Source organism: Equus quagga, chromosome 7, assembly GCF_021613505.1.
Source record: "Equus quagga isolate Etosha38 chromosome 7, UCLA_HA_Equagga_1.0, whole genome shotgun sequence".
In the NCBI taxonomy this organism is placed as follows: Eukaryota; Metazoa; Chordata; class Mammalia; order Perissodactyla; family Equidae; genus Equus; species Equus quagga.
In genome coordinates this window covers 71,432,525-71,446,987 of record NC_060273.1, presented here as the reverse complement: position 1 = coordinate 71,446,987, position 14,463 = coordinate 71,432,525, and the positions used below count along the sequence as shown (strand labels likewise).

General features: G+C 42.0%; 1 protein-coding gene across 6 annotated transcripts in view; it reads left to right on the top strand.

The window, feature by feature from the left end:
- Window positions 1–4,196: 4,196 nt before the first annotated feature.
- The window catches only part of FBXO38 (F-box protein 38), a 55,059-nt gene continuing 44,792 nt past the window's right edge, over window positions 4,197–14,463 (top strand). For 3 of the 6 annotated variants that reach the window (XM_046665698.1, XM_046665696.1, XM_046665692.1), the window contains exons 1-4: window positions 4,203–4,288; window positions 9,672–9,748; window positions 10,059–10,165; window positions 13,120–13,310. In XM_046665698.1, the coding sequence (XP_046521654.1) occupies window positions 13,183–13,310 (128 nt within the window). In that variant the 5' untranslated portion in view covers window positions 4,203–4,288; window positions 9,672–9,748; window positions 10,059–10,165; window positions 13,120–13,182. Of the gene's footprint in view, window positions 4,289–4,346; window positions 4,619–9,671; window positions 9,749–10,058; window positions 10,166–13,119; window positions 13,311–14,463 lie in introns of those variants that run through there. The other 3 variants (XM_046665694.1, XM_046665693.1, XM_046665695.1) reach the window with 3 other exon arrangements.

Genomic DNA, 14,463 nt, shown 5'->3' with positions numbered 1-14,463 from the left:
TTTGCCTAATCTACCACCTTGTGTTTGGTTTTGAAACTGCAATTCTCTACGCATACACCGACATACAACATCCTTTCACAGGATTTCCTTCTGTAACTTGAGAAAACTTAAGATGCTTTAAAAGTGAACTTCAGAAATATCACGTGTTCATAATCCAGCCCTTGTAACTTCAACTATAGCTGGAAAAATAGGAAAGTGAAGAGACCGCTGATCAATCAAATAATAACAACTAAACTTTGTGGAGTTTTTGCTGCATGCCAGGTACTGTTCAAATAGATTACAAACATTGCCTCAGAAAAAAAAATACAAGAGCAAGAATGTGGAGAAACTGGAACCCTTGTGCACTGTTGGTAAGAATGTAAAATGGTGCACTGCTATTAAAAAATTAACAATAGAATTACCATACGATCCAGCAATCTCACTTTGGGGTATATATCCAAAAGAATGGAAATCCAGATCTAGAAGAGATGTTTGCACACTCATGTTCACTGAAGCATTATTCACAATAGCTAGGAGGTAGAAGCAACCCAAACGTCCATTGATGGATGAATGGACAAACAAAATGATGTACATACATACAATGGAATATTCTTCAGTGGTAGAAAGGAAAAGTATTCTGACACATGCTACAACGTGGATGAACCTTAAAGACTATGCTAGGTGAAAGAAGCCAAACACAAAGGGACAAATATGCATGATTCTACTTATATGAGGTACCTAGAGACAGAAAGTAAAATGCCAGCAGCTGAGGGGCATTTAGAGAATGGGGGTTGTTGCTTAGTGGGTGTAGAGTTTCAATTCGGGAAAATGAAGTTCTGAAAGTGGATGGTGGTGTAGTTGCACAACAGTAGAAATGTACTTAAGGCCATTGAACTGTACACTTAAAAATGGTCAAAATGGGGGGCCGGCCTGGTGGCATACTGGTTAAGTTTGTGCACTCTGCCTCAGCAGCCTGGAGTTCACAGATTCGGATCCCGGGCACAGAACTAGTGCCACTCGCCAAGCCATGCTGTGGCGGCATCGCACATAAAAAATAGAGGAAGATTGGCACAGATGTTAGCTCAGTGCCAATCTTGCTCACACACAAAAAAAAGTGGTTAAAATGGCAAATTTTATATTACGTATATTTTGCTGCAATTTTAAAAAGTCATGTAAAGAATCATTCATGTGCAGACCCAAGACTGTACTTGTGGGGCTATCAGTCTTCCTTTTTTTTTTTTTTAAAAAGATTTTATTTTTTCCTTTTTCTCCCCAAAGCCCCCCCCAGTACATAGTTGTGTATTCTTCGTTGTGGGTTCTTCTAGTTGTGGCATGTGGGACGCTGCCTCAGCGTGGTCTGATGAGCAGTGCCATGTCCGCACCCAGGATTCGAACTAACGAAACACTGGGCCGCCTGCAGCGGAGCGCGCGAACTTAACCACTCGGCCACGGGGCCAGCCCCTGGTCTTCCTTTTTTTAACCTGTGCTAATAAAATCTACATACGCTCAAAAAAATTTAAAAAACAAACAAATGAGGTAGTGTGGTAAATCAAATTCTTTGCTGCTCCTTCAATTAAGAGGTGGAGTCTTATTCTTCTCCCCTTGAATCGGGGCTGGCTTAGTGGCTTCCCTGACTAACAGAATGTGGGACTTCTAAGGCTAAACATAAGAAGTCCTGTCGCGTAGCTTCCTCCTCTACTGCTTGGAACTGCTTGCTCTCTGCACTCTCTAACTCTTGAGTGTTCCCTATCAGAACCCAAGCACTTTCCTGTGAGAAACCTAAACCAGAGGGAGAGGCCACGTGTAGGCAATCTTGATGGAGCTAGAGGACTTCCAGCCTAAACTGCCAATAACCTAACATCCATTTGAGCCTGAAGTTAACTGCAGTCTCAGCTGACATCTGACTGAAAATACCTAAGACACCTCAAGCTAGAACTGCCCAGCTGAGTCCAATCAACCCATAGAATGATGACAGATCACAACAGATTGTTGTATTAAGCAAATAAATTCTTCAGTAATTTGTTATGTAGGTACCATAATAATGCCCATTTTTCCTTGACAAACCTGAAGCTTAGTTGAAGTGCTTGCCCATAGTCTTTCTGCCAGTGCATGGAGGAACTCACACTTGAACCAGATCTTTCTGGTTCTAAAGCCTACATTGCTGATCACTAAATACACAGTTTCTCACTCAAAACAGCTGTAATAGGATTTTTTCTTTAAAAACCCTGTAGTTAAAGTCATCGTTGAGTCCTCCCACATTACTCAACTCCAAGGGTAACGATACCAACGTGCATGGCGGCCCCTCTACTTGTGCATTGCACAGGCCCCATAGCCATAGAAGTGACCCAACAAACCCTAACCCCAATCCTCAACCAGACCCTGTTCTGTTAAATGTCAGACCTTCTAAAAAAGGGATTATCTGTCATCCAAGGGCCTAAGAAGTTTCAAGGGAGAAAAGAGGCTTGTGCTAGAACCTATGAGAGCATGAGAAGTAAGAAGTATTTAAAAATTTCATTAAAAAGTGGGGATTAAGAATTCAAAAAATCTCACAGTGGTTTGGGGCCATTTAGTGTAGGGCAAATTTCTCTGTAGAGCTCTGTAGAGCTCAGAGCCCCCCTCATGATGCCACTGTATGAGGGTGTGGAACACTAACTCAGAACCCTAATGAAAATCCACATCACAGGGAACAAAAAAATCTTGGAGATAAAGGGACGCACCTTATATATTCTACCTAAAACGTTTAAACTAGTTTTATGCCTCATTATACACAGCTGGCACTCATAGCGCTCAGAATCTCTCTTTAGCATTTATTAGAATGATTTGTAGGTATGTTTTTGCTTCGCTTTCTAAACTTAAAGTAGGAAACATATCTTATTTGTATTTCTAGCCCCACCTTAGTGCTTTTTACCAAAGGAGGAATACTAATCAAATGAAGGAATATATTCAATTAAAGATTCAAACCAATTACACTGAAATAAACCTTATCACGTGCTTTCTATCTATGCCAAGCCCAGTGCTAGACTTTCCTATACAATTCCTATTTCTTCTTCAGAACAATCTAAGAAACAGAAAAAGCCAAGAAACTGCTTCATTTAAGTTCAAATATGAAAGAAATTGACAAAAGCAAGTAACATGGGAATAGGAGTTTATCTTCCCTTACAAGAAGAATGTAATATGAAAGCTGCGATTAAGGTGAATAGTACATAAACATGATGAGGTTTTGTTGCTGTTGTCGTTGTTTTGATTTTCTTCTCAGAACCCCAAATCAAGATATATGGTTTGACATATGGAATGAAATGGCTAGAACTGTGACTGCCTAAGGCAAGCTGAAACCTGTGGCACCAAACCATAGTAGAGAAGGAGGGAAAACCAGTGGGTTTGATATCAATCAAGAAAAGAATAGGAAGGACCAGGGGAACCCAAGCCACCGTCAGTCCTTTGTACAGCAGAATCGTCTAGTCACCCGTGTCTTGTCAAATCATGTCTTATGTAGCTTCAATGCACACTAATGCACACTAAGTTTCCTAAGAGGTATTTGTATCATTTCAACACAGATATTTTGCCCATTTTAATTACATGTATTGTAGGGGCAAGAAGGCGGGATCTGGAGGGTAAAAAATCTGGGTTTCAGTCCAGCTGTGTGACATTGAACAAATCATACCTCTGAAGATGGTTTTCATCCCTCAAAAACAAAAACGATTAAGCTGAATCCTGCCCATATGTCAGAGTGCTAGGGAGTTTTTAATGAGACACTGATGTGAAAGCCCTTTGGAAACGTTAAAATACGTTAATTACCTGCACAGAGTTCCAAATGTAGAGAAGAGCTGATTTAACATTATCATCTTACTGCCCTCCCTGCCCCTCAACCTAAAGAAAAAGAAAAAAAGTTTTCTGTTTTTAGCTGGGTGAATTCTAACAACGTCTCTACGGGAACCGGGCCACTTTGCAAATCACAAACTCGAGGTCCCAAAGCTTATCCAAGGCCAAAGAGCATCAGCGGAGCCAACCACGAAACCACAAACCCTTGGATCAAACACAGCACTTCCGGCGCGGCGACGCCCTTACGTAAAAGAAAGCCCAGCCCCAGCCCTTCCCGAAACGCCACGCTTAACATGGCTGCCGTGTCTCGACGCCTCCTTCCCACACTCAACATGGACGCGGGGTGCGCGCCCGGCCCCGGAAGATATCTCTCCGGAAATGCCCGAGCGGCGGCGGAAGCGGAAGCGGCTCGGCGGTGGGGGCCGTGGGAAGTGTCTGTCGCGTTTCTCCCTCCCTCTCAACCACAATAACAGACGGAGGGCCGGCGTAGGTGAGGCGGCGGCCGAGGGCCGGGGGGCCGTGCGGCGGGGCGGAGGCGGCCGGATGGGGGCTTCGGGTCTCCCGACCGCCTGGGCTCTGGATCTCGGGCCTTCTTCGGGCCTAGAGCTCCCGGGAGAGAGAGATTGGGCTTGTGGTTCTTGGCCTTTTAGGCCCTGGTTGCGGGGTTTGCCAGTCTGAACCCTGTCTGAACCCTGGCCCCGGATTCCAGTATACAGAACCCCTTCTGGGCCTCGCTTTCCTCAACACAATGGGGGGTTTGGCCTGGGTACCTTCTGGGACCCCATCCCACTCCGGGCTTCAAGAATTCCACGATTTTAACGTAAGTCAGTGTTTAAGGCAGTAAATTGAGGAAGGCCTGTAGTCAGCGTACTGAGGGGATGTCCCTGAGTAAGACGCCGTGAATACTACGTCTTTGAGAGGCCGCCAGCCCTGGGATCAGGAGCCCCATTTTCTAGTCTTTCCTCATTCACCGACGCACTGTGTGACCTTGTCTAAGTCCATTACCCTCTCTATGCCACAATTTGCGTATCTGTAAAATGAATGTATTTGATGCCTCTGATGCCCCTCGCCCTGAAAATCTGATTCCAAACTCCCTTACAAAAAGTCTTTCCTTAGAGACAGACCTGAAAAGCATGTCTTCCCTGCATCCTGCATAGCCAGGAGTTGACTGACAAGAGATGTGTACCATGTTCCTTTCCAGACACCAAGCCGGCCAAGGGCAGCTGGGCACTTGGGAAGATTCTTGTGCTTCCTGAGCAGTGGGAAGCTCCGTCCCAAAGCCTTTGTTATATAAACCCACACCAGCCGTGTAAAACACCCCACTGTGAAAAATAGACCTTGTTTTTTATCCTAAAGCTGCTGTCAGCTTGCTGGTTCTCTTTGAGCAAATCCTTTCCTCTCTCTGGATTTAAGATTTCTCATCTGTCAAATAAAGGAGCTGGATTAGGTCACTGGTTCTTAATTCCCTTTCCCATCCTCCCAGCACAACTGAAGAATAAAATAACGGCTCTATAAGGCCATGATTTTCTCGGTGAGGGAAAAGGTGGAATGTGGAGGGTACGTATTATGTATCTAGTTGTATAGGCTGAAAAATCTGTGCTTGTAATTTTTAAGTTTCTTTTTGACAATTACTGGTTTAGGTGATCCCTAAGTCTCCCTCCCTCTCTAAAATTTGTGATGCTGTAATTCTAATGCACCCTTTGGGTAAAGAATATAGACGTTTTTATGTGTGTTTGTTTAAATGACTGTGTGCCTAGGGGTACACACTTTAGGAACAAAGATACTAAGGCATAGAGTAGGAGAAAAAGGAAAAACCAGATTTCAGTAAGGTACAGCGATAGAGTGAAATGAAATTGGACTGGAACTGGAGTTGAAGACCGGAATCCTTGCTTCAGCTCTGGTACTTTCTGGCTCTGTAATTTTGGACAAACCAGCTTACCTCTCTGGGCCTCCGTTTCCTTATCTGGAAAATGAAGAGTTGGACTGGATGATTCCTAGACGCTTTCAGCACTGTAATTCTGGGAGGTTTTTTTGCCTATTTATTTATCTGAACAGCTTGGTGGGTGTGGTGGGCATTTCTTGAGGCAAGAGAGGCCGTCCTGTCATAGATGTACAACATCTGTGATGTGAGGAATGGGGTCATGTTAAGTGGCATGCAAGATTACTTTGCTATGAGCAAGCTGAAGCCATAGAAGCTAAAAAAAGGCATTAGAAACCTGAAGGGCAGGGAAGCCCTTGACCCTAGGATGATTGAGGACATTGGGAAGTTTTAAATGGAAGAGAGCTATTTTTGGTGAGGGTAGTGAGAGGTAATTTAGGTTTTAGTAGTTGAAATGACTGACTTGTAAGAAACTGGTGGTGGAATCTGTCTCCACTCTGAGACTGTGAACTTCATGGGAAGAAAGACTGTCACCGCCTAGCACTTAGTAGGCAGTAAATAAATAATTGAGTGAGGGAATGGATGGATGGGTGAATAGATAATAATCAGGAAAAGAAGGAGTTTCTCCAGAGAATTGTTATTAATTAGATATAGAATGAAAAATTGATTCAGAATTGTGAAAATTTTATAAGAGGTCCCTAAGTTTTCTGGTTAGTTGTAAGAAAAGTTGGTTCATCTCTGCCCTATAAAGTGTGTTAATAAGAGACAAACACATACTCTGGAGGGCCTGGTGTGATCCTAGGAAGGGAGTAATTGGTAGAATAAGTCAGGGATGGAGGAGGATGTTGACAGGATGGAACAGGTATAGGAAGATTTCTAGTTGTGACATTTAGGGAGTAAAGGAATGGATTTATATACGACTTTTGTAGGTATCAGCAGCTGTCAGCATTGTGGGCAATAAGTGTTAAAACCTATATCGTGGAAATAGAGGATTAAAGGGAAAATTACGTGATTTTGCAAGCGAGGAAATATTGGTGCTATCTTACAAGAGGTGGAGACAACCATGAAGGTTAAGGATGAAAAGATAAGGGTAAAGCTGAGAGCAAGCAGAAGGAATTGAGTTAGTAGAGGATAGTGTTGTTTTGTTTGGAATGGGAGGAGATTTTTACTGGCAGGTTGGAAGAGCATGCCTAAGAGAAATTATGTTGTGGAAGGACCCTGATTTAAAGAATACTAACAGACAATTCAGGCTTGTTACTTAGAATGTATGGGCTGCCAGGGCAAAAATGATGCTTCCTGTGGCTAAGGTCTGCTAAACAGAGTCACAGGATGACTGGAGGATACCCAGGGCTGCTATAGGCTAGTGTGTGGGAGCCTAAATTAGATGGACCACAAACCCTATTTTGTGAAGGAGGGTGCGGTCAGCAGCAGTTCTGTCAGCATCCAGAAGCCTGTCTCCGGCGCTGGGTATAGCTCTGGAATGCAGGGAGACAGCCCAGGTACAGATGACTGGCCTGATGATGGGGTGTATAGCGTAGGCTGGGAAGTCTGGATCCCAGCCTGAGCTCTGACACTTGATATGTGCCCTTGGGCAGGTGACTTGTCTTCTCTGCTTCTGTTTGTCCATATGAAGGTTGAGGAGCCAGTGTTGGACAGGGAACTGTGCATGAGCATTGATGGGTCTGTGAAGCCCCTGAAATTGTATCTGTAATATATGTAATTCCATGTGCATGAGTCTGGGTAGTTTTGTTTTTCTCTTGGAGAGATGATGTGCAGCTTTCATCGTAGTCTCAGGTGGGTTCATAACCCACAAAAAATTAAGACTGTATGACTAGATAGTCCCTGGGGCCCTCTTCAACTTTTAACGTTCTGGGATTCTATAATTTGATCAGACTGACATTTCTTTGAGCTTTACAGTCTGAGTCTCCAGAACTTGCTTACCCTAGGAATAACCTAGTGCTGCAAAATAAAATCTTCACGTATTTATTTTTTGTTGTTAGTGCTGTCAAGTCGATTCTGACTCCTAGTGACTCTGTACAGCTGAATGGAACCCCGCCCGGTCTTTTTGCACCATCCTCTCATCTTCTGGCACTGTATCAGACAATGCTCCACTGCTTCATAGGGTTTTTATGGCCAGTTTTTTCAGAAGTGGGTGGCCAATTTCTTCTTCCTAGTATGGAAGCTCCACTGAAACCTGTCCACCGTGGATGACCCTGCTGGTATTTGAAATACCACTGGCATCGCTTTCAGCGTCACAGCAACACGCAGCCACCACAATATGACAGCTGACAGATGGGTGGTGTGGTTCCCTAACTAGGAAAAGAATCCGGATGGTGGTGCCGAATCTTAACCACTAGACCACCAGGGCTGGCTCAGATATTTATACTCACCTGTTATTTATACTCACCTCTCGCTTACCCTCCATGACTCCTCTGTTGGGCCCATTTCAACCGGTTCATCTTTATCTACTGCTGATAACTGGAATTTCCCTCCTTTCCCCCTTCCCTTCTAACCTGCTGCTGCTTTGGACTTTCCTTACCTTGTTGAGTTTCTTAGGTGACAAACGGTGATATTTTAGAGATGGGGTAGGAAGAAAGCAAGACATAGAAGGCTAGCCATGGCAATTTTTTGTTCTTGTTGCTTTTATCCTTCATCCCACTGAAAGAAAGTTGGTTGAGAGAAAGAGTGCACATAAAAGAGAGATACCGTCGTCACTTGGGACTTTGCATGTCTTGATTGCTGGGTTTTTTCCCATGCAGGGATACCAAGCCTCTGTTACTCAGTGGCCAGGATGAAATGGTCAGCATAGCCTAGCTAGATATTTCACTTAAATGAAGATGAAGCCAACTTTACTGAAACAATTTTGTTGTGCTTTATAGAGTTTGAGTGGCGGTGAGGGAAAATAAATGAGTTCTTTAATGAGGAAGCTTTTTATCTGCCAGACATTTCCGGGGGCACCTACTTGGACTGGAAAGAACTGATGGATTTCCCCTGGCTATAGGTCCTGAGGTGTTAAGCCCCTAGATGTAAGATGGAGATCTTACCTTTTACCCCTATGTTCATCCCCACAAGCCCTTCCCCACCAAAGGCTTAGAGCAGGGGAGTCACTACCAAATGAACAGATCTTCATTTGTAGGCATGATATGGGAAATATGTATACAATTTCACCTAAAATTTTGTTAGTTAGTCCTGCTAATTTAGGCCCTTTGGTAGTTAATATTAGTGCATATTGTAGGTTAAATAGATTTGTGTGGACTTGTTGGAGACCCAGCCTCAGATAATGTTGTATAATGTCATATCTGTAAGTAAATATTTTTCCGAGTTCTAAACAAGTGAACTTTTATAAACTCAGTGATATTTAAGGTGCAGTCTGTTTGGTTTAAAACTTCAAGCATAGGTTGTGCACTGGGGCTACTAAGTCTGATTCATACAAAACCACAGCATTGCAAAATAATAAGGAATACTAAAAGGTGGAATCATAAAATGAGGGTGTAAATTATTAAGTGATGTGGTTTCGCTTTAGAAAAAGAAGGGAGAAAGGTTGACAAAGAATTTTCCTTGACTGCATGAAAAGTCAAGAACATGGTATCCATAAATAGTTGGAGTTGTCAAGATTCTTAAAGGTGAAGCCTGTGCTAAAATGTGATAGCTGGAGAATTAATTTGTGGTTGGATTGTTCTATACTGGTTATAGTCTTGTTGAGGCATTTGCATGCTACAGGGTAACTGTTATGTGTTCTTATTGGAGTAAAATCTGATGGCATTTTTGCCAGGGTTATTGGCTTGGTGCTGCGATCACTGAGTGCTGTGGTAGCAAACGCAGTGCTCAGGGGAGCATGAAATGGTTCTTAGCAGCCTCGAAACTACTGGATGCATATGGAATAATGGAAAGACTGAGGGATGTTCATGCATCAGACACTGGAAGACTTATTATGAGCAAGGACTTGTTACCACCTGGAGGCAGGAGACTGAGATTCTTTTCCTTTTTCTGGCAGAGACATGACCGATAAGATTCTACACGAGGCGCTGTAGTAGAAGCGTATGTTAAAGCTCACAGGGAGCTCCAAAGGGGGTGAGTAGGAGTTTTTCACAGAGGACTTAACATTTAAACTAGATTTTGAAGGCAGATTAGAGGTTTCCAGGCAAAAAAGGGAAGGGAAGGATGTTCCAGTCCGAGTTAATAGCTTATTAGGAATGAAAGATCCGTGTTAGTTTGGGGGAACAGAGGATACTGGTGCAGCCGGAGTGAGTGTCCTGAGGGGCAAGTGGTAAGGATGGAGAGATAAGATTGGAAAGGTGGCCTGAGACTGGATTGGGAAGATGTTATCCTCTGGAAACTAGAATTCCTTGTAGGCTTAATTGGCTTTTGATGTTTTTTTTAGGAAATATAATATACATGACCAATCTAAAATCTTCAAACAATGGAGAAGGATAAGAAAAGTAAAAGTCTCCTTTCTACTTTCTTAAACCTCTGTTCTCACTGCCCAAGGTAACCACTGTTAATGTTTTGTTGTGGATCCTTCCAAAAATTTCCCATGCAAACACAAGCATATTTCTCCTTTTTCTTTTATGCAAATGGGATAATACTTTTGGCGTATCATACCTCTTGCTTTTGTCACTTTATATGCAATCAGAGGAATGCTTTAAAAAGTTAACTCTACCTTCAATGTGGAGTGTGGTATGGTAAGCATTTATTCAGCAAATTACTTATTGTGGGCCTACTGTGTGGTAGGCTTTGTTCCAGGCCCTGGGGATACCGTGGTGGACATCATTTAGGAAGCCATTGCAGTAGCCCGGATGAGGGTTGATAAAAGCCTGAAAGCCAGTAGGAATGGATGCAAAAGTAGTATCGTGATAAAATTGATAAGAAGAGCCAATCAAGTGGCTGTGGGAAGTGAGAGATCATAATATGTTGAGGCTGATTTCAAGATTTCTAATTTGGGAATCTGGTAAACTACAGTAGGGGAAACAGGTGTGTGTGTGTGTTTTGGAAGGGGGGCAGTGTTTGTGGTCGTGGAGACAGTTCAGTTTGGACATAATATTTTTCAAGGATGTTCAAGGTTTCTCATAGCTGGAGGAAATAAAGGTCGGAGCTCAGGAGAGAGAGGAACCAGAAGTGGATATCTTTTTTTAGTGTATTTGTAGTAGCCGAAGCCTTGAGAATGGATACGATTCGCCAAGGAGAAGGAGGTTGTAGGGTGAATTGGCAAAAGAGGCTAAGGAGTAGTTATGGAGGAAGGAAGAGGACCGAGAGAAGATCACTTTAGGAGCCAAAAGATGAGAGGTTTTCACAGGAGTAGTCAGCAATGTCCCCTACTACAAATGGGTCAGATGGGGGAGCACCCAAGAGAGGCTATTGGGTTTGATGCTTAGGAGGTCAGAATAACCTTAGAGCAGTTTCAGGAGCCATCAAAAATGGAAAGATCCATTTGCAGTTTCAGGAGCCATCAAAAATGGAAAGAGGGAAGTAAGTAGGAAAAGATGGGCAACAATATAATCAGAAGCAGACGAGTATAGTTATAACTTTTTTTGTGGAGAATTCTGAGTATAAACTTTGTTTCTGCAGAGGTCTGTTAGCCAAAATGTGCTGGACAACATATAAATAAGCTTCTGAGAAGGTAAAATGGGTGTCACAAATTCAGTGCACTGTAGCTCATGTACCTACTCTTTGCAGAATTCCTTCGGCCCATGGTACTAGGTACCTGTTGATACTAATCCACACACAATTCTAAAAACTTACTTCTTTGGTTTTCCAGGTGATAGCTGATTAGAAGTAAGAAATTAGAGGTGGTAGGGGTGGGTGTTTCTGGGTATGGGTGGAGTACAGGGAGAAGCAAGCATGCTGACACCTGCCAGAAGTAACAGCACATAACCTTTCAGTGAGGGAAGAAGAGACCAGAACACACACACAGCACAAGAAATAGGAGAATTCACTTAGCTTTGTAGTTTTCTCCCATTTACTGCTGACGCAAAGGAGCCCCAGGAACTCTGCATACTTCGGTAGCCCCTGAGGGGAGGCGTCACAGAATATAATGTATATTCATATTTATAACCGGGTCATCGAGGAAAGGTTAAGCTTTTATTGAGTCAACTCTGTAAGAAAATAGAAGCCTGCAGTCCGCTTCAGAAAGCTTTAACAGTAAGGATTATAGTCAAGAAAAAGAAAAAATTGGTGCATAAAATGGAGCAAACACTATTTAATCTAGAGATCCACTGATCTGGAACAGCAGTTCTATGCCTCACTATCACATGGTTAAGTTTAAGCTCTCAACTAAAGTTCTCTGAGTTTGAGTCCAGATACTTTTTTGTTTTAGGAAGATTAGCCCTGAACTAACTGCTGCCAATCCTCCTCTTTTTGCTGAGGAAGACTGGCCCTGAGCTAACATCCGTGCCCATCTTCCTCTACTTTATATGTGGGACACCTACCACAGCCTGGCTTGCCAAGCAGTGCCATGTCCGCACCCGGGCTCTGAACCAGTGAATCTCAGGCCGCCAACGTAGAACGTGGGTGCCTAACCGCTGCTCCACCAGGCCGGCCCCGAGTCCAAATACTTTTTCAGAATTTTACCAGTGATAATTGATAATGCTATTTAAAGGACATTATTTTCACTTAGTTTTCTCTTAACCTGAGCAACAAAATAAAAAGCCTCTGGGTCCTGGCTCATCTGACTTGATCTCTTCCCCTCTCCACTCCTCCCGCTTTCTCTCTCCTTCCCTCTCTTCCTCCCTCACTAAAGCTTATTTTAAAAATAAACAAAATGTACATTTGACACAAAGTGAATTAACCTCTGCTCCTTAGTATTTGCAGGAGAGGGAGAAGGAGAAGGCTGGTTTTTTTCTCCCTCTGAAATTGCACATAAAATTCTTTCTTTTTTGAGGAGAAGGTCTATAGTTTTATCAGATTCATAAAGGGGTTTATAACCCACTAGTGCAGTTTAATCCCCTCATTTTATAGGCAGGAGAATGAAGAATTTAAAAGGTGACTCAAGTTCATAGAAGTAGTTTGTGGCAGATCCAGGAGTCCTCTTCTCCCTTTTGCTGTGTTAGGAGCAGTCCTAGAATCACAAGCTCCTGGAGTTGGGAGGGGGTTTGTTTACTTAGTTCAATGATTTTGCTTTACATATGAAGAAATTGATGCATGGAGAAATTGAGTGAGTTAGCTGGGAAGCAACAGAGTACAAATTAGAATCCAGGACTCCTGATTCCTTGGATTTTTCACTCATTCTGCATAATGCATTTTTATAGTATTCTCTATTGCTCTTCAGAAAAAGATGTTCTGTGCCTTTTATGTAATATTTTTATTCATTTGAGTATGGTTTGTACTGTTGTAATAGCATTACCTTTGTATTTTAAAATAAACATTGTTTTACCTAGGTTTTATGGGGATGATTTCTGTCTGGGCTTGGTGTGCTTTAGTCTACTCTGTTCTCTGTTTGCCTTCAGGTGCTTTGAACTCAAGTAACCAAGAGGGGAGATTTGGTCTTTGATACTGGAGATAACGCAGCAATGGGCCCAAGAAAGAAAAGTGTTAAAACATGTCTCGTGAATAGTGAACTCCCTGAGGAAGCAATATCAGATGAAACGAAGGACTATATGAATCAACTTTCCCATGAAGTGCTTTGTCATATTTTTAGGTAAGGTTTTGTTTCATTCACTTTACCTACCTGGAATGTGTCAGTAGGAGCAAATCCTAGAGCTGTGCTGTCCAGTATGGTAGTCACTAGCTGCATGTGGCATTTAAGTTTAAATAAAATTAAAAATCCAGTTCCTCAGTTGCACTAGCCATATGTGGTTAGTGGCCACTGTATAGGACAGCACGGACAATGAAATTAGAGAGCATTTCTTTTGGTGCAGAAAGTTCTATTGGACAGCCATCTTCTAGACTGTCTTAACATTCCAGGCTTCTTGGAATTCTTATTGACTAATAGATCTGTTGACTCTTGTTACTACAGTACAGTGCATGTATAACATAAGGCAGTGTTTCTGAGGTTTTTGACTACAACCCACAGTGAGAAACACATTTACTCCATCTATACATATGTGTAAGTGATTGAAACAAAAGTTTTGTGAAATAATATCCATCTTTAGTATATGCAGTGCACACATGAAAATTGTTTTGTGATAAATTTTTTCAAAATCTTTTTTAAAATTATGTTTTTATACAAAGTGCATTATAACAATGGTTAAATGAAAAAAAAAAACCCAGAAAATCCCTGTCGTTCCAGTTTCCTCTGTTCTCTTCTTTCCTTCATTATCCATTCAAATAAACAAATCCTAACATACTTTGTCTCTGGAGTTAGAGACCTGAGTTTGAATCCTGAGTGTTTTTACTAGCTGTGGACCAATGATAGATATAAAGATATTATTATAAGGATTCAATGAGATAATGCTTTTAAAGCACTTAACATGCTACGTGGCGTAAATGCTTGGGAAGTGTTAATGGCTATGATTGCGTTCTGCCTTTTTTCGTATTGGTATGTTGTCTTCATAGTTATCCTTTTAATCATTGCTTTCTATTTCGTTGAATATGACACCGTAATTACCTTTTCCCTTGTAGGCTGACTTTTGGGTTGTTTCCAGTTTTCCTCTTATGTAATTGCAATTATCTTTTCTAAGCATCTGGATTTTCCATTAATTTAGATTATTTACCTGGGGGAAATTTTCATATATAAAGTTCTTAAAAATATTTTGAATTTTTAAAAATTATCAAATATTTGCAGATTAAGAAGTTTTAAAATAGTGATAGCAGAGTTACTTTAGGGAACCACGGGCACTTTATTTTTCCTT